The 20363-nt window shown below is 40.2% G+C and overlaps 1 protein-coding gene across 4 annotated transcripts in view; it reads right to left on the reverse strand.

Moving 5' to 3' along the window:
- Positions 1-450: 450 nt before the first annotated feature.
- Positions 451-20363, reverse strand: part of SLC38A1 (solute carrier family 38 member 1) — a 70535-nt gene continuing 50622 nt past the window's right edge. For 3 of the 4 annotated variants that reach the window (XM_029206280.1, XM_029206282.1, XM_029206281.1), the window contains 12 exons: positions 15941-16014; positions 14396-14488; positions 14009-14090; positions 12945-13027; positions 11500-11558; positions 11262-11378; positions 9936-10015; positions 6734-6834; positions 4349-4467; positions 3699-3840; positions 3499-3596; positions 451-1742 (listed from right to left, as the gene is read on the reverse strand). In XM_029206280.1, the coding sequence (XP_029062113.1) occupies positions 1641-1742; positions 3499-3596; positions 3699-3840; positions 4349-4467; positions 6734-6834; positions 9936-10015; positions 11262-11378; positions 11500-11558; positions 12945-13027; positions 14009-14090; positions 14396-14488; positions 15941-16014 (1150 nt within the window). In that variant the 3' untranslated portion in view covers positions 451-1640. Of the gene's footprint in view, positions 1743-1795; positions 3597-3698; positions 3841-4348; positions 4468-6733; positions 6835-9935; positions 10016-11261; positions 11379-11499; positions 11559-12944; positions 13028-14008; positions 14091-14395; positions 14489-15940; positions 16015-20363 lie in introns of those variants that run through there. The other variant, XM_029206279.1, reaches the window with a different exon arrangement.

A 20363-nucleotide genomic window follows, 5' to 3' on the forward strand; every position in this document is an offset into this window, starting at 1 on the left:
GAACTTACGTGTCTGTGGAATTCAACTAGGATGCAGATAAAACACAAGTCCTGTTTCAAGTGACCAGCTCACAGGGTACACACACTTCTCACTGTGTGATACGGACAATCCAATCATAGGTGATGGCCCAGCTCAGGCGGAATGCGGTGCTGGGTTTCTATACCGTCTCCCATGCCTTTCCAAGCTACCTTGTCCCAAACTCTCTTCTTTTTTCAGCCTCTCTGTAGTTTCCTTCACTTGCTTTAGGAGAGGGGCTGGGGTAAGAGTGTGAGGCAACTCTGTCCTCCTGTGTGGTTCACGTCAGGCGGACAGTAACGGCCCACCCTTGACTAGGGGCGAGAAGAGAGAGAGCACAGACGCCAAAGTCCCCATCTGGGGGAAGAAAGGTACACAGTGATTTCATCATGTGTTCTTCTCAAAGACCATCTCTGAGGGCTCGTTTTCTTTTTTCAAGACTGGATGGATGGTTAATGGAGAAGAAATAGGAATGAGGCTTATTTAAGGTACAAAAATCTTATATTTGTAATAACCTAAATTTATAGATATAAAACAAGTCTTTTAAAGACCCCCCTAAGGTACCCAATATAAAACAGGAATTACTTATCCTAGATCATCCTTGGTTAGATACACGTGATTCTCTGTGCAAAAAGCTGGTGGACATGAGTAAAAGCTGCTGGGTTTGTAATTTAAGAAAATGCTTTTCCCCCTTCAACAATACCGACGCAGGGCCGAAGGCTACCTGCACCCGAGGAATATTTCCTTAGGCATTTTGGACAATCTTTTTGTAGGACTCTTGCTTCTCAATTTGTTACAAAGGTATCATGGGTCTTCCCCAATAGAAGTTGACACAGCTTAGAGTAACTCTGACAGAAATTGTCAAGGGGGAAACAAAACTTCATTTGCTAGATTGCCCAGATGTGTAGATTAGTATGTTTACCAAGGTAAGAATCATTCCCATCCCCTTCCCAGCTGAGGACAGTCGCCAGAGAATATCTCTGCACAGAGTGGGATGCAGTGCCAGCGAGGCCATGGGCTGCAGAAGCTCGGCTGCCAGGTGATCAGAGCTGCCTCAAATATTGGGCATCCTCTGATCCAGCAAGGGTGCGCGCCCTGTGACTCTCATATGATTATCCCTATGTGCTATGTTAACCAAAATAGGCAAATTATTTACGAAACCATTTTTTTTTTCTGTAAAGCAAAATAAATATATACAATTCAAGATTCTTTTCTTTTCTAAAAAGGTACAGATATTATAAGCTGAACATCAGTAGGAAAATTATGTCAGAATCTGGATGTGTAATAAATAAACGTGATGGATGATCATGTCTTCCAAGTTCTAAGAGACGATGACATCACAGAAAACAGAGTTAGGAGAGTGAAAAATAACCGATTGTGAAAAGTACTGGAAAATATGATTGCGTGCAATTTGGAACAAAAGAAATCCATAATCCTTAAAATTGATCCCCAATCTTGGAGGGACATGAACCATGATAGAAACAGGTCTCTGTTTTGTTACCAAAGTGTTATTCCATTGTGTATCTTGTAAATTTCTGTTTGCTTCTGTAAACTTGCAAAGGATGCGACGAGGGCTTGCTGATGAGATGAATGAGAAACTTGACCGTTTCCTTCTCCATCTGGTCTCAGTGGCCCTCATCACCACCTGACGAGCAGGCCCAGTCGTAGATAACCAAGGGAATGCTGACCAGGGAAAACACCACCCCCAGACCCAAGAAAAGGGCAGCCTGGAGTGACAGAAAGGCAACAGTTATTTTCAGGGAAGCAAACATTGCCCACACATACCAGGGAAAAAACAGATATGCTTTTCCCGCTCTTTTTGAGTCCCTCTGTATTTGGAGTTTGTTACAACTATTGCCAAACTGTGAGAATCTTTCTAAAACTGTGTGCATCTGATTCTCCAGGGATGGGAAACTAAGAAAAACCAGCTATCAGAACCATCCTCTGCATTCTGTCCTTTGACTTCGGAGTCACCTCAGAGTGAATCTGTTCTACAGCTGACGGTATCCTCACAGCTTCTTTCAGACTAAGACGACGACCGAAAAAAAGAACGGGCTTAGAAAACATACAGGTCATTTCATTACTCTTTACCAACCAACCTAGGTTATCGCTGGCGGGCAAACATTTCTGTTTGAAAAGGTGTTAAAAGGATATCAAAAAGAAAAGTAGATTTGATCGAGTGAACATAGGAAATGGGTGTCCAAAACGAAGTTATTTCAAGGGTTGATGAAGGCCACAGGGGGCAGGTTCCTAACTCTAGAATCTGGAGAACTCGAGATTATAAACTGCTTGGCCTTGAGAGTTTCCAATGAGAGCTGAAATTCAGGGAGAAGGATGAAGCAACATGAGAGCCAGGGGGGCTGGACTAGAGTCTGGATGGGGAGACAGAGGTAAGGGAAGGGGAGGGTTGCACACAGGCTCACCATCACCGGTCTGGTGTAACTCCCACTGGGTCCCCACATGGACTGGATCCCTTGTCTAATGCTATTTGGTAGATCCTCCTAGCAGTTTTGAAATGGGAGCAGGGTTGGAGAGGCCCAGAGAATTCACGGGCAATAGGTCTCCATCACTGTCAAACTTAATCTTAGTTTACGTTACTGCTGTGTCAGAGTGACTGCTCTTCCTCTCTGTCCTCACGAAGTCCCCACTGGTCAGATCTAGAAGGACTGAGGATTTATGGCTTTAGGGATAATCCTGCTGGGGAAGTAGATGCTCTACCAGCATCAACGCTGCTTCTCCTAAATGCACAGCGATGATCCCCCAGGCCTATGTCTCTCATCCGGGTCTGTTGACTCAGGTAACATGTGGATTGGAGTGCTTACACTATCTGGGAGGGCGGCTGAGAAGCCTTCTCCGAAGCCAAACATAATGGTGCTCCAGAAGGTACTCATGTAGCAGCCACTTCACCCCTGCTTCCCTCACTGTCTCCAAGTGCACCACCTTCAAGATGCCCTTGAACTTCACCAGACCTGGAAACAAGAATCCCAATATAGAAAGGTAGTTTCTGAATCCAGGTCTGCTGCTCCAAAGCATTTCTGTCAAATCATAAAAAAGACTCTTTACACTAACTCAGCCATTTAAATTAAGGCATTGCAGGTTCCCTGGGCTGTAGCATGGAGTTACAGGACTAGGAATTGTACCGAAACAGCAGACTGCATAAAATCTTTGAGCCCCTTTCCACTTCAGGTCTTGCTAAAGACAAGGCATTACCCTACAGAGACACAGGATGATAAACGTCTAATCTTTCAGTTGGCCCTGCCCTCGCAGGGCAAAATAAGGCACAAAAGAGCAAAACCTGAAAATATTTTGAGGGAACAGAGAAAATTCTGATATTTTAAATTTCCCAAATGGGCAAACACTAGGACTGCTGCCTACTTTTGAGATCCCTAAAAGTAGTATTAGTTGGTGGAGATGGACTATGTATTTGATATATTTCAGTGAAAAACTAATCAGAAAAATGAGAGTGGCTGGCATGAGACGTACCCAAATTTGTTGAGCTCCTTTATCTCCATCTTGGCTTGTGATTTTTAAATAAAGAGACGAAGGAAGGATGAAAATAAGCATATTAGCAGACGTAACTCCTGAAAAATAAGGAAAAACAAAGTTTGAGGTTGTTATTATGAAACTTCAGGTTTCTAAACAGCTATTGTAAATAGAATAAGCAGAAAGTCAGAAAGCCGTACCTACGACTCCAAAAATATCCTTCATGGAGGGTATGAAGATCACCAACAAGTTGATAATAACCAGCAGTATGAAGGTCACCAAGACATGACGACATAAATTAAACTTTGTTTTCTTAGCCAGTTCAAATAAAGAAGAACGAACCTGCAGGAAAAGAAAACAAAAAATTCCGTAATGCCCACAGCACGCTGCCTTTCACATATCTCGGCAGTGACTGAAAGATTGGTGCACAGGCATTTGGGACATGTTTTGTCACACCTAGTGAGTTTATAGATAGCTTTAACAGTTTGGGAAGCAGGGGGGCTTGACTTAAGATGGGAAGTCTTTTTCTTTACGAATAAAACAGGGGATAGTTTCTGTTTTATCTATGACTGAGTGTTCTTTTACGGTTCTTCTATATTCCCCTGTCATGGATGATTGGGATTCAAACAGTCTATCTACATTTCTCTGTAAAGAAGAGGGACAGATAAATTAGAACGAAGATTCATTCCATCAGAAGGTTACCCTAACTCACTGATCCCACTTTTTTTGCAAAGAGCTTTGGGATCCTTTCTTGATGCAGTTTCAATGATGCAGGAGAGTTCCCTGAAGCAGGCTTGCTCTGCAAGGAGACCTCAGCTTTTCTCAAGTTGCACTGAGGCCTTTTACTCACCGTGAAAAATAACACCGGCACCGTGAGGATGACAGCGACAATGACAGCCAGCCGCACGGTCAGGATGAGGATGTCATCTTTACTCTGATACTTGTGGAGGAGGTCCGAATGCACATTTTCTAAAACGAGGGAAACGTAAGAGGGTGTTAAAACAAGACAAAGGCACATCACGGAATGACGGGTTTTCTGAGCCACAAAGAATTTGTAAACTAAAGGGCAAGGAAAGCAATGTTCTGGGTAACGAAGTGTCTATTCACAATTTATAAAGTTGAAAAGAAAAATCCCCTGTGTGAGATGGGCACCACCTGTCCACACGTACCTGTAGCAAAAAGGAATGTACAGTAATCACTAGAAGAAGTTACACCAAGTGGGGAGCTTAATTTACACACACTAAACCTAAGAGTAAGTTGGGGGTAGAAATACCATACGGTTGAAGCACAAAGCCCTTCTTCATCTCGATTCTCCCCGACGTGGTGCCACTCATCAAACAACACAGAACAGCCTCACTCTCGCTAAGTGGACTGCAGGCCCCACGGGGCCACTTCCAAACTCTCCTCTTATAACTCAATGTCCAAGCGGCAGAGGTACCCATGGAACTTCACCATGGTGAAGTTCATCATTCTTCTCTTCCAGGTATGTTTTCCTCATAAAAAATGTACTTAGCTTATCCACCACTTTGAACTGTTTCTCAACTCTGAACTTCAGGAAGTGTCATTTCAAAGAGAACCAAAGCTAGAATGGCAGCCACTGAGAGCAAGAATGCTCACTCGTGTCTTTTTTGTCAATGACTTTTGAGCAGTTAGTTGTGATTTGGGGATGCTCGTGAGAAGAGGTGAGCTCAAGGTCCTTCTACTCTGCCATCTTATCTCCAACTGGAAAATGCTCACTCCTTTGACGAAAGATAGTTTCCCTCCCTTCTCAAGGTTCAGGGTGTGGAATTCCAATTCTAGTCAGGGCCAGAGATTGGTCTCAATTTTAGAAAAAGGGCCCTAGGATATAATAAAAATCTCCTTAGTTCTAACTTCCTTGATTCAAAATTCATAACCGTGTAAAAATAGCTGAGTTTTTTCTTTGACCTAAGAGTATGAAAGGTTTGGTATTCTATTCTATGTGGGAAAAAAATGGATTTGCCAAGAAAAATCATAGCTTAAACAAGGTTGCAGTGAGACCATTCAGCTAACATTAGGCACTCTCTCTCTCTCTCCCTCCCTTTACCCACCCTAATCCCTACAACTCTGCAGGAAACTTAAGAACACCATCTTTATCCAGAAATTAAATGTGGTATTTATGGACTCACTAGACAATGCTATTCTCTATCGCTTGTGAGAATGTTAATAAGGGAATTCCCTGGCGGTCCAGTGGTTAGGACTTGGTGCTTCCCTTCCTCTCTAGGATGAACTGATCATCTCTAAATGTGTTTAAATTTTGAGACATTTGTGTTTATGAAAAAATGCCCCCAAGAAATATTATTTAATAGAGAATGTGAAATTTATGTATTTAAGTTTATATTAGGGCCCTAATTATAATGATAATGAAAGATGTTAAATAAAGCTGCAGGATGATTGGAATAGAAGAGGATGAAGAAGTAGTAAAAGAAGGTAAACTATTCATACAGGGTCAATAAAAGTTACAAATGAAACCTTGTTCTTTTTCAGATTTCATTTCTTTTAACTTTCTATGTCACTGCTTCAAATCGTTGCAAGGCTCCACCTGCAGCTGAAGGATCAGGTGCTTTATTTTTATTTATTTATTTTTTTTTTGCGGTACGCGGGCCTCTCACCGTTGTGGCCTCTCCCGTCGCAGAGCACAGGCTCCGGACGCGCAGGCTCAGCGGCCATGGCTCACGGGCCCAGCCGCTCCACGGCATGTGAGATCTTCCCGGACCGGGGCACGAACCCACGTCCCCTGCATCGGCAGGCGGACTCTCAACCACTGCGCCACCAGGGAAGCCCCAGGTGCTTTATTTTTAATTAATGCAGAGTGTCATGAGTGTAGCACTCTACTCTTTCTCACTTTCAAAATCTGTCTCTCTTTTCTATTAATGGAATCTGACCCAGTTCTCAACAGCAATTAGGAAAGCCTTCTCTGATTATAGTTTTAAACTTTCTTCAGTAAAGGTGGCGTGCTTATAAAATGCAATTTCTTTTAAGGACAGTATTAGGAGAAAAAATTACAGTATACTGTTTCAGTAATTATTCTGTTGTGCAGTCTGCATGAATATGTAAAGGAACCACTGCCATTTGCTTTAAGTAGAAGAAAAGATCAGCCAAGTCAATGGACAGATTTGTCGCTTTTTGGGCTATCATATTAAAAGTTATTTTGATATTGATTTTTACTAATTTACTTACTAATACCTATATTTATGTACGGACAGAAGGTACTTACCATAGAATGTCAAGTAGCCAAAAATGGCAGTCAAGAAATACATAACAAACATGGCGAAAAAGGAGATATTTGAAACCATCTGCATCTTTTTCTGTGATCGACTAAAAACAAAGATAAAGGAATTTGAAAAATTAAAAACCACACTACTGAATGTAAGCACCAGTGTTAACACTGAAGAATAGAACTTAACTTTCTATCAGGCTGGGGCTGACCTGACCGCCTGAAATTACCCCCAGCAAATATGCCAGTTTATAATAACTTCTTTTACACCAAATGGGTATCGTGAGAGAGACAGCCATGTAATGAACAGTCCCTTGAATGTCCTTCCCCATTCTTTTGAAAGAATATCGAGTTCCCATCTGTAGAGCAAAGAGTATTTTTTAACATTTGATTGATACTATCTCTACACTCAACATGCACAGGAAAAAGGCAGGATAAATTCCAAAGCTGTTCTCTCACCTCGGGGCAGAGCTACAACTTGACCTCGGTGTTCAGTTGCTAAAGCTGCTATTTAAGTTCGGTTTTCCCGCTGAATAGCCCCAGGGAAGCCTGTTTGTCTCCAGAGCAATGAGTGCCTAAGAGCTCACAGCTGGGATAATGAAGGGCTCTCTCTTTCTCTCTTAGGTCAAGTTTACTCTGGGAGTTTGCATGAACCTCTAAGTTTCTTTAACTGCCCAAACAATTAATCCACAAGACTTCTACCCAACAGTCGACCACCAACAGTCACAACATTTGAGTGTGTCATAAAAGGGAGTATGGAAAACGAGAAAAATTGAGAAGTACCCATGTGAGGAAATTACAAACTAAAAGCTGAACTATTAAATTTAAAAGATGCCAAAGATGTATTTAAACACCCTAAATATAAGGTCATAAAGTAAGCCTGATGAACACATAGACAGGTAGATGTAAATACCGATACTTCAAAGTTTACTCATATATCAATTAAATATGAAAGAGGAAGAATAATGAGTGAATTCAATGCTAAATAACATCATCTTTATTTTTGTTTCAAAATGGAAACAGATAGCTATATTGTATATCTTTCTGAGTTTAAGACTATACCATGATGCCTACTTCAAGAAACAAGAAAAATCTCAAATAAACAATCTAACCTGACACCTAGAGGAACTAGAAAAAGAAGAACAAAGTCCAAAGGAAGGAAACAAAGATCAGAGTGGAAATAAATGAAATAGAAACTAAAAAGACAATAGAAAAGATCGATGAAACTAAGAGCCGATTCTTTGAAAAGATGAAGAAAAATGACAAGCCTTTAGCTAGACTCACTAAGAAAAAAAGACAGAAGGCCCTGATAAATAAAATCAGAAACAAAAGAGGATAAATAACAATGGATACCACAGAAATACAAACGATTACAAGAGAATATTATGAAAGCTATATGCCAACAAATTGGGCAACCTAGAAGAAATGGTCAAATGCTTAGAATCATATAACCTTCCAAGACTGAGTCATAAGGAAATAGAAAATCTGAATAGACTGATCACTAGTACAGAGATTGAAACAGTAATCAAAAACCTCCCAAAAAACAAGTCTCCAGGACCAGAGGGCTTCCCTGGTGTATTCTACCAAACATTTAAAGAAGATTTAATACCCATCCTTCTCAAACTCTTCCAAAATTTTGAAGAGGAGGGAATGCCTCCTAACATTTTATGAGGTCAACATCACCATGATACCAAAACCAGACAAAGACGACACACAAAAAAATTGCTGGCCAATATCTCTGATGAACATAGATGCAAAAAATCCTCAACAAAATACTAGCAAACTGAATACAACAATACATCAAAAGGATCATACACTGTGATCAAGTGGAATTTATTCCAGGGATGCAAGGATAGTTCAACATTCTCAAATCAATCAATGTGATATATATACCACATTAACAAAATACCCACTTACGATAAAAACTCAATGAAGTGGGTACAGAAGGAACCTACCTCAACATAATAAAGGCCATATATGACAAACCCACAGCTAACATCATTCTCAATGATGAAAAACTGGAAGTTATCTCTCTAAAATGAGGAAGAGGACAAGTGTGCCCACTCTCACCACTCTTATTCAACCTAGTATCGAAAGTCCTAGCCAGAGCAATTAGGCAAGAAAACGAAATAAAAGGCATCCAAATTGGAAAGCTGTCCCTATTTGCAGGTGACACGATTTTATATATTGAAAACCCTGAAGACTCCACCAAAAAACTATTAGAAATAATAAACAAGTACAGTAAAGCTGCAGGGTACAAAGTCAACATACAAAAATCTGCCATGTTTCTGTATGCTAAAGATGAGCTAGCAGAAAGAGAAATTAAGAAAACAATCCATTTACAGTTGCAACAAAAAGAATAAAATACCTAGGAGTAAAACTAACCAAGGAGGTAGCTACAGAGAATAGAGTAGTGGTTACCAGAGGGGAAGGGGCTGGGGAAGGACAAAATGCGTAAAGGGGATCAACTGTATGGTGATGGATGGAAACTAAATTTTTGGTGGTGAGCAGGATGTGATGTATACAGAAGGAGAAATATTAGGCTGTACACATGAAACCTATATAAGTTGTAAACCAGTTACCTCAAAAAAAAAGACACTATGCCACGATGACTATTTTTATGTGGAAAGTCTGATAACAATAGGCTAAAAAGAGAACCCATGAGGGAATTTCTAAGCAGGGCTTTCGTTTTCTCTAACAGCAATCAAAAACAAATCCATATAATCATAGTAATAGTTTGAAATGAACAACAATATTCTTTTGTCCAGTTTGTGGTCTTAACATTAATTTCTTCCTGCCTGATTTACCAGCCTTTTCCAAGTAAACCAAAAGGCAAATCAGATGCAGTGTATTTAGTGGCTCACAGATGGGTATGAAGATTATTATTATCCACTTGCAAAATAATCATAAGTAACATAAAGCAACACAAATACTTGAACTCTCTTGAGTAATATAGAATTTGAAAAACAGAATTAACAAGAAAAAGCCCACAGAGTAAGCCACTTTATACATTTATGGCCAAAATACACTGTAGGTTTGTGATTTTTCTTGCTTGAGAATGGCAGAAAGTAAATGTTGAAGCTGGGTGATGAGTCAGCGGGGGTTCATCATATGAGTCCATTTATTTTAAATACAGTACTTGCTTATTAATGAGGGGCCCTAAAATGATTCAGTTTGCAAAAAAATTAAACACATCTCTTACTCTTTAAGCTCGCTGTAAATTGGCAGGACAGACGGGTGGCAGACAAATGCGAATGCAATTGTTGGTAAAGCGTACACGGTCTATTTGAAAGAAAAAATATAAACGTTATGGAAAGGCATTTTTACCATAAAAATTGTACAGCTCCAGTATTTCTGAGCCGTCTTTTCATCTGACAGCCCTTCAGAATCCCTGGATTATTTGGTTATTAGGAGAGCTTTGGTATCGAAATAGGAGCAGCTTCTCTAAGACAGCTTATCTAGCTTGAGACATTAGGCACTTGGCAGACAGGGGTTCTAGAGCTGGGCTCACCCATAGTGTATTTTACAACCTCCAGGCACTGCGTCACCCCGTACTTATGTGGCGCTAGCCGGTTACATAGCACTTTCCTACATTATTTCACTGAATCCCCACAGCAACCCTGAGGCAGACCAGTGCTGTTCTCCTGACTCCCTCCAAGACAGGCTAGGCAACACGCCCAGAACTTCCACCTCCGTTTTACTGCTCTTTGCACTATACAGGGCGCATCAATCAGACTTAAATATGGCATCTAAAAAGAAAGTTACTTTCTAAAAAGAAAATCACTTCACTGCTTTGGCTGTATCCTTGAGAGTTAAAAGACAGCGAGAGAGAGAGAACGAGCTAAATTCGTTTTCTTAGATAAGGTTTTTTAAAACTCTCAAATTCAATATAGTAACTCTTATGCAAAAAGAAGTTGGCAGAGAAGGAGGGAAAAGTAACATTTCTCATGCTCTAATTTTGCCCAAGCACTGTACCAGGCACATTCTAACAAAACCCTGTAAGATACAGAATAGAATAGTTATTTTACAAATGGGGTTGATAATTTGCGTGAGGATTCAAATCCAAGCCTGACTGGTTCCATAGTCCATCATTTCCCAATATGTCACATGAACGTTCCTTAAGTGCCAATTTGTGGTGGCGTCTGTATTTCAACTGTACTTGCTGGGGAAGTCTGAGGTGTTCCTTTCTGTCACCACAAGATAAGAAGCAGTGGGCTAAGGATGTTAGTTATTAATCTGTTTTTAAAGATCTACAAGGAATAACAGAGCTGAGACAATTATCCAGAAAGAGGTTTTCACAGGGAATACTTAAGGCTGTCCTACACATAAACTGGGTAAAAGGGAGAATGAAATATACAATTTGTATATTTCTCCAAGGTCCCTAAGTGGATTGTGGCAGTTGGAAGCAGTGATACAGTGTTCTTTGAGAACAAACACATCAAAGACAGTTTAATCAAAAGAAGTCTGAGAAATACAAATGCCCTTAGTAGAAACACTCGTTTTTATATTTAAAGGATAAGAAACTTACCTTTGAATTGAAGGTAACATATTTTGGTGTACACATGTCAGCATTTGTTGAATTAGCACTTATTGTTGAATTTAGCTCTGGAACAATGCAGGGAATTTGAAATTTCTTGTATATAACCTAGTATTAAAAAATAAAGGAGAAACAATCAGACGTTATCACATAAAGCCAAATAATGCATAATTATTACATAGCATCATACTATAGCAAAACCAAGCCAAACATTTCAATCAGCACTTACCACAATTAGGAAAAAAACCATACAGCTCAAGGAAAATCCACTAGTATAGCCAAGATAGCCTAAAAAAAAAAGTTTAAAGAATTATTATGATTTCATCCATCACCTCTTTCAATGCATTCTTTCAAGCATAGTTTGGGGTTCCACTAGTATTCATACATGCTAGTATTAATACAAGATTATTTTGATAATGCTACCTTACTTGGCAAAAATGGTGACTTGAAATTAAAACATTATAGCATTATGTGTTTTGATTCCAGTTCTTCCTGACACACTAGATAGAGAACACAGATTCCCAGAATCCAGGGAAAAAGACTTTCCCAAATTTGGCCATAGGTCTCTGTTGCTGTACTCGGATGGATTCCTATGGCCAAATCCCATTTACTCCTTGATCCATTCAGTAATTCTTGATTATGCACATATTGTATAAACACTGAATATACGCAGCGGAGAGGAAGTGCTTTCTAGGGAGAAACTGAACACCTGAGGATCTCCACCTTGCTCCCCTTGGAATGCCTGGGAGATCTCCAAGCACCATAATCTCCAGCAAGGCAGAGTTCAGTGGTCTCTGGGGGCTGCACTATTCTCACCCCTGGGGGAGAAGAGCCCTTCTCCACTTGCACTGAAAAGAGCTACATGTATATACACAGAAAAGCTTAAACACAGACTCAGAAACCAGATAATTAAGTAGCTTAAAAAACAATCTACTTATAGGTCTCACAGAACAGCTACAGAGGCTTGGTATTTTTCATACAAAACAAAAAATTATGGTTAGCAATCATTTTGGGAAGAACGTTAAATGTCTGCCTTGAATGAGCCCAGAATTAAAGGAAATGCATTTCAGAGGCTTTGGACTGGACGGCAGTCTGGCTGCATTATTCCACACACGAAATGTCCATAACATCAGGGACCCTGGTCTCCAAATACACACACAAAAAAATGTCAAAACCAAATGGATATGACTTAGTGATTATCTACCACTTTTGACTTTTTGCTTCTTTCTCTCCCTTCAATGAAGCAAATAATTGAGACTGGTTAGACTCTGATAATTTTAAGAGTGATTCATAATACTTTGGGGTAAAAATATAAGCAACTTTCTGTCTTGATATCAGATGTGAAATTCTGCTCATCTAAATAATGAGTATGTAAGACCTTGTACGAGGAGAATTCCATTTCCTGGACTTTGTGCTTTTGGACAGAGCACTGTCTGTTGCTGGTCCCAGGACCTCCCTTCTTCCCTCCACGGCTTAGTAGAGGGATTGCTTAGGAAGTCACATACCAACCAGTGTTTTTATCCCATGTTAAAGTCAAGCCTGATTAATACTTGTAATTTATCACTCGTTTAATCTTTACCCTACAAGTGAAAGCAGAGGGCAAAGTTGTTCGTTTTTATTAGGTTTCTGATTCACCTGGGTATTGTAGAGACTATGAGAAAAGCAAGCTCTTACCTAAGTTCTTCAAGAGACACAGAGGGAGAATTATGCCAAAGGTAACTACCACCACCAGAAGGCGGCCATCCACGTACCAGGCTCTGAAAGGCATGTAAGCAGTTAGGTCACATTTTCTTAGAAAGTGACTTTTCTTTCCTCACACATAAAATTTCACAGTACTTAAACTTTGTTAACTATTACTAATGTTTACCATTAACTTTTATCATTATTCAGGTTTTATCCAACCACTTTGACCCAACCACTAGTCACTTACTATCATCTCTCTCCTCAGGCAGCAGAAGAAGAGATACTGCTTCCCCCCTCACTCCCACTGGCTAAGCATGCCTTTCCTCTGAATTATTTACATCGTTTCAAAGCTGAATGCACACATTACGTTCTGTCAGATTACAACTTCTCTTATCAATTATTTAAAGAGAAAGTTCCTTTCTGTTTTGCTTGGCTAATATCATCGAAAAACAAGTCACCACAGGTAGCCATTGCTTTCTCCCTAATTCCTTGTATTTGACCTTGAATCCTGATGAAAGAACACTAGGAACTCTGGTTTCTACGATTCTCCCTTGAAAGAAAACAGGGAAACTAAGACTGACAAGAACTGTTAAGCAAGAGGTAGTCAAAACAAAGGATGTACTAAACGCAGCTGCAACATTTTCCAAGGTTAGCTGCATCTTTAATGAGGCTGGCTCACGTCAGTTCTGCTCCCCAAATGCTCTGTCCCTTCTTTAAGGAAGAGACTCCGGTCTTAATCTTGCTTGTTCCACTTCTGTGTCAAAAATACTCCACATCTGTTCTACTTCATAGAAACTGGATGTAGATTTCAAGCTCTTGGGAAATTGCAGCACCTAGCGTTTACAGCATGACCGATGAATCTACCTTTTAAATGCTCAGATTCAAATGGCTCTGCCTGCTTCCTTCATTTATATACCCCCAGAAACAACAAACCAAGAAAAAACAGCCTAGGGAAAACTTTGTTTCTGCAGTCTTCATAAAACAAAAACGTTGGTTAGCCCACATTTCAATTAAAAGCATTTTAGTTATCTCACAAACAGCGGTCTATAACTTACGAAAATGTCTCTTCCTTTCCCATTAGAAACTTTATGGCAGAGGGTAGTTCATTTTTTACTATGAACAGGTAGCTCAGCATTGCTAGAGGAAAATGAGAACATTTTTAGAAAGAGGCTACTGAGGCTCACGTTGCAAGCTATATAAAAGGTCACCAACCTGTTCCTAGACTACCTTCAATAAGACACAAAGACAGCTGTAGACACTGTCCCAGTATCCTTGGTTGTTAAGCGACTACTGTGTCTGCTGGACTTCCCAAGCGCCATTTTAGCAATGAGAATGATACTGCTTGAATTATGTTAAAATTCATGTGGCCACCCAACCACCAGGATTAGAAAGAAATAATAATGTTCACAACATTAATGTACAGAAAAACATGATCTTTTTACCTCCAGTGTTCTGTAGGGAGGTGGCTCCAAAGATGACAAGTTTCCCTGTGGTGCCAAAGACCTGTTCTCCCAGCTTTTCATAAACCATGCAGCCTGTTTAAAAACCACAGTTGAGAACAGAAGAAATGACAGAGTTCCCTATGTTAAAAATAGCCAAGATTTCATCATTCTATTGACGATTCCCCAAGTTATTGTCTTTATCAAAAATCACACAAATAGCCTTCTTGGCTTTGCAAGGGTTAAGGCATTTTCATTACAAAACAACCCCTTGACATTTTTAAATGTCAGACATGATCACGATTTTTTCTTTTTCAGGTTGGCTAAAAAAGCACTGCAAATAAACGATGAGGTCATAAGACTTATTTGTTTTACTGTCTCAAAAGTCTCCCTACTTTACTGGGGGGGAAGTTCCCACTCTGATCTTATTCTCAGGTCTGGTGTGTATCATTAAAATAAAAATTTGATTTAAAAATAAAAATCCTGATGCTTGGGAAGAAAAGTTCCTTTTGAATGAATTACCTGAACTGATCAGGCTAACAAGGAATTATCTTAGTAATATTCCAACAATGCCTCATGGGTCCTAAATACAGTAACAAGCTTAGAAACATGTAATAACCACGACATCAGAATTCTGACCTTTGATAAAATTTAGTTCAGGGATTTGCAACTCACAAACGAGGGAAGCAGATAACTCTGTCAAGAGAATAATTTGGCCATAGCAAAATTCTAAAGTGTTCAACCGGCTCATCTCAATAAATACTAAAATGTTAAACCATTCATTTAAGAAAATGGGTTTATATTTCTTTGTAACAGTTCAGCTCACGTTTTTCAAAAGGTTCACAGGAAGCAATATGAGTCAGACTACAATTAAACTTTTGTTTATTCTCTCATAAGACTGGTGTTTAAACTAGACAATGGTTAGATCTGCAGTTTATTAGAAAATGTTCCAGTTAAATGGAGTCATCTACATACAGTAATAGTCGGCCAATGTGGTTTTAGCTAAAGTAAAAGTCAAAGTATTACAAACATAATCCAGTGTCCCAGGAACAGAAAATAAACACTTCAGGTATTACACTGCCCAGAGAACCTGAAGTCTTTTCACACCACACTCATTCCCACATTGCATTGGGAATCACGTTTTCTCCTTGGAATATGCACGAAAGGGAATGAAAGCTCTGTTTACTTTTGAAACCTTGGAGGCTATAATATAAAAACATGGGATCCTTGGTCTAATTTTATAAAGACCTAAGGAAAAAGCCGAGGCCTTTAAAATGAAGTCATCTTAAACTAGAAAAGCAGGTATAATTGAGGGTTCTCTTTAAATGGCAATGTTATTTGCTCATTGTTCATAACAAGTTAACTTATATGTTGCTCTATCTACTTCTGTAGGTAAATTCCTCTACAGGTCTTCCAGTGACGACAGGTCAAAGTACAGTTTTTCTTTAATAATCAAGTTGCTGAACAGGGAGAGTATCATTTGTTCACAGTATCACCATGAGAATCAATTACCCTGGCTTTACAAAACTAGACGTGCTATCAGCTTACCTGTTTCCTTGGAACAGATCAACAGAAGGTTGATTGAATATATAGACAGCAGTGTTACTGAAGTCAAAAGTACCCTAAAGCAAAGAAAATAAGTCTTGTGATAACTATAAAGAACACAGACCCTGACCTCATATTGCATTGGGTTGGCCAAAAAGTTCGTTCAGGTTTTGCATAGCACATTACGGAAAAACCCGAATAAACTTTTTGGCCAAACCAACAGAAAGGCCAAGGCTGATTTAGATGTTATACAGTTAACGCTATTCATTGACAGGATCCAGATACTGGAACCTATTAGTCACACCCTCCTTAACATCCTCAATAAAAACGTTCTACCAAGTAAAGAACTGCTCATTAGAATGTAACTCCAAGAATTCAAATGCTTTGTAATCCTAAGCGTAAACAGAAATAGCTTTCTGGGATCATTTCAGTTGAGGCCACTTTAAAACAACATTGTGAAAGAAAGCTTTTGTGGTCTATGGTGAGGAAGTGTGAGAGAGGGGCGTGAGGGTGGGAGTGGGTGAGTGGGGATGTTGAGGGAAAGGCTTGCAGTGACCCTTAGGTCCAGGACCACGTGACTGTGGGCACCTTGCTTGATGTCTCCCATCCGTCGCCTATAACAGAAGGCCAAACGGCGTCTAGGTTCTTTTCACCTAATTACTTTATGGCTATCTTTGAATCTATACATTAGACCACTGAGATAATTCACTTTCTTTTTGCACCCGGTTCCTCTTAAAATAATAATAAGTTTCCCTCTCTTAACGGATGGGAAAAGTTTGACAACCAAGCGGAATGAAAAGACTTTGTTGAACGACAAACTCATGTTTTTGTTTTAGTACATCTGACTCGTTATCAAACCTTCCTCAAGAAAAAGCACAGTTAGAATGATGTGGGAGATGGTATAGATTGTTTCTGAAACATTTGGTTAAAACAGACCTAAGAATTGCAAATAAAGCTTATTTATTTAAAGAACTAAATTCCAGTCCCCTAGATAAGACCGCTCACTTCCTGATGTAGGGAAATATGTCCCAGGAACAATGCATTACTACAATTGATTCCATGTTTGAGTAATGAAGGCAATTCTTTTTTTTTTTTTTTTTTTTTTGAAGGCAATTCTTTTTCTAGCAAGTACTGCTGAGCGGTGCTTGGCGCCTTGTGCAATTCTCTCTGCGTGGGCCTCTTCTCAGCCCTTCCCCCACTCCGCACACCTGCTGAACCACTGCTCAGATGTCACCTCCTCAGGTACCTTCCCTTGCCCCAGGCAGAAACACTGCTTCTTAGCTTTCTCTTGTCTCGCGGCATTTTGTCTCTCCTCTGTTTCAACCATGCGGAAATAAACGGGGGAGGACAGACAGCCAAGGGCAGAGCAGACGGACTGCCAGAGACTGGCCAGAAACCATAAAAGAGTGACAGGGCTCGGCAGAAGTAAAACAAACACTGGGAGAAAGAATGGAAAATCTATGGGAGGAAGAATGGAAAATCTAACACTTCAGGTGAAAGTCCAACTGACCGGCTAATAAAGGGGAATTTAGGTTAAGATATGATTGTAAAGAAGTACATTCGGACATATATTGACTCAGATCCCTGAGTAAGAGGGTGAATAAGAGGGTAAGTCCCTTATTACCTATTCTGGTTAAGGGACACGAAAAACTGAGAGCTAGCATTTATTAAGCAATCCAGCAGTTTTGAGATCTGTAACGGAACATGATTTGCTATGCTCTGCCGGAGAGTAAGAGACAGGACACATCTGTGGTATGATTTTTCCTTCATCTTATAAGATAATATTTATGTTAAGGAAGCAAGCCTTGAGTTTCACTCAGAGTTCACTCATGTTGATACTGAACCCTAAGTGGCAACTTCCACAAGCGCCTGTGACAGGCCACAGGGGATTTCTGTGGCACAGAAGATCCTGGGCTACCAACTGGGGATAGAATGGATGCAATTTGAGGATTAGCCATGGGCTCTTCTGAAGTGACCCTGTCCTCTGTTGAATTGACTCTCCTGGGACTGACCTGGGGAGGAGAGGACATATTACCACTGGGCCCCAGGCTAATGAGTAAAGAGTATGATCTTTCAAAATATGTACGTTGTAGGAGGGATAATTACTAACATCTACCTAATGGGTAACCAAAGGCCCTCAGCCAGGGAGAACTGGGTCCTCAGTAGCAAAAGAAACATTCTACGGAAACATCTGTTCCCCCAGCTGGTAGCTCTGGGACCACATGTGCTTGCACATATGGCTCTGAGCCATTCTTTTGGGTGGACTTCTCTGTAGATGATGCTCAGCTGGCCTGTGGCCTTCGGCAAAAGAGAAAGGATTTCTTCATAAACTCGTTTCACCTCTTTTTCTTTTCCAAGTGGGAGAAAAGTGTTGATCAGGGAAGATTTTAGCAGGGAGCTCACCTATCTTCTTCACCAAACTTAACAACAGCAGAATGAGATCCTTCCACAGCGATGACAAGCCCCTTGCTCTCATGTCTGAGAGACATCACACCGCATCCCCGGCCAAACGACCCATAGTAAGTCTGACAGCCAATCCCTGGAGACCCTTTTCTCCATCCCTCCTAACATATAGACCTTCCCTTCCAAGACTGAAAACTAATATAAAGCAAAAACCTTTTTCTATCAGGTCACTAAAAGGCAACTTCTGTATGTAAAATTCTATCACTGCTTTAGCCTATAACAGAATCTAGCATTAATGGAATTAAAATTTAGAAAAGTATATCTCCCTATTTAGATTCTTAGAAAGAAGCAATAAAATATCGAATTGGTTATCACAGATCCTAGAATAGTTTAAGAGGATCCAGTCGGAGCTGACATCTGAAAGAAAGAGCAGGGAGAATGACTCGTGAGACTAAGGACTTATTTGAACATTTCTATCTTGAGCATGACTGTGCCCCTATTTACACAAGTAAATATTTGTACATATAGTTTGGTTTCCTGGAGGAGAAACATAAGCTGGTATTCCTGTGCTAAGAGGAACAGAAGTGATTCATTTTTTTCATTTCATCTGGGTATCATGTAAGCTTTCACACAGCTAACCACTGACCAAAAGTTTCCATATGGTTGGGGCAAAAGCTGCTCGCTGAAAAAGGCATGTTTCAATGGGAACCAAACCTCAACAACAGGCAACTGAGTTGTCAAGGTATTAATAGTTCAGACTGATGTTCAGCCTTGAAGAGAAGGGGACCTAGAACATATGACTGAACACGGGCCCTGGGGAAGCAGTGGCGGGAGAGATAGTGTCGCGAAGAACGTGTTCAGGGATTTTGAGAAACCTCATGTGTCAGCGATACTTTGAAAAACGTGGTGCAGGGACATTCCAGTAGATTTTGTGTCCCCTGAGAAGAAAGAGGCTGGTTAGGAAACAGAATTCTAGACTCCTGGACTGGGGAGAGACCTTCAGAGACTACCCTGCCCAGCTTTTCAGGCAGGATGGGAAACCTCTATGCTCTGTGCCAACACATAGGCATCCAGGTCTGCAAAGTCTTCTGTCAGGGGACACATATGCAACCCATCCTGCTTCTGGAAAATGCTGTGCACTGGAACTGAGGCTGAGCTGAAACTTCTGCTGCTATGTTTATCTTGGGTCCTTATTTTACCCTCTGGACCTGCTTGAATCTACTTGAAATCTAACCCCTCCTCCACCTAAAGGTCCATCTGACGGTGCTCATTTTAAGATGGTGCTCTTTGACTTTAACTTCTCCAGTACTTTCAGCTGTTCATCCTGTGATGGAGTGTTCAGCTGTTTACAGCTCAGTCGTGGTCCAGTTTCTCATCCATCCTTTTTAACGGCTGTGAGCCAAGAAAAGCACAATGCTCTCACATTAGTTTTGATCCAGACCGTGCAAAGCACAGTAAGATTATTAATTTGAGTTGGACATCCTGCTTTTTTTTTTAAATTCTTTTTATTAGTAATGTTGAGCATCTTTTCATGTGCCCCTTGGCCATCTGTATGTCTTTTTTTTTTTTTTTGCTTTAATTTTTTTATACAGCAGGTTAGTTATCTATTAGTTATTAGTTTTCTATTTTATACATATTAGTGTATATATGTCAATCCCAATCTCCCAATTCATTCCACCCCACTCCCCTACCCCTGCTTTCCCCACTTGGTGTCCATACGTTTGTTCTGTACATCTGTGTCTCTATTTCTGCCTTGCGAACTGGTTCATCTGTACCGTTTTTCTAGATTCCACATATATGCGTTAATATACGATATTTTATTTTTCTCTTTCTGACTTATTTCACTCTGTATGACAGCCTCTATGTCCATCCACGTCTCAACAAATGACCCAATTTCATTCCTTTTTATGGCTGAGTAATATTCCATTGTATATATGTATCATATCTTCTTTATCCATTCGTCTGTCGATGGGCACTTAGGTTGCTTCCATGACCTGGCTATTGTAAATAGTGCTGCAGTGAA

Source organism: Monodon monoceros, unplaced genomic scaffold (genome assembly GCF_005190385.1).
Source record: "Monodon monoceros isolate NGI ecotype Baffin Bay Population unplaced genomic scaffold, NGI_Narwhal_1 Super_Scaffold_6, whole genome shotgun sequence".
In the NCBI taxonomy this organism is placed as follows: Eukaryota; Metazoa; Chordata; class Mammalia; order Artiodactyla; family Monodontidae; genus Monodon; species Monodon monoceros.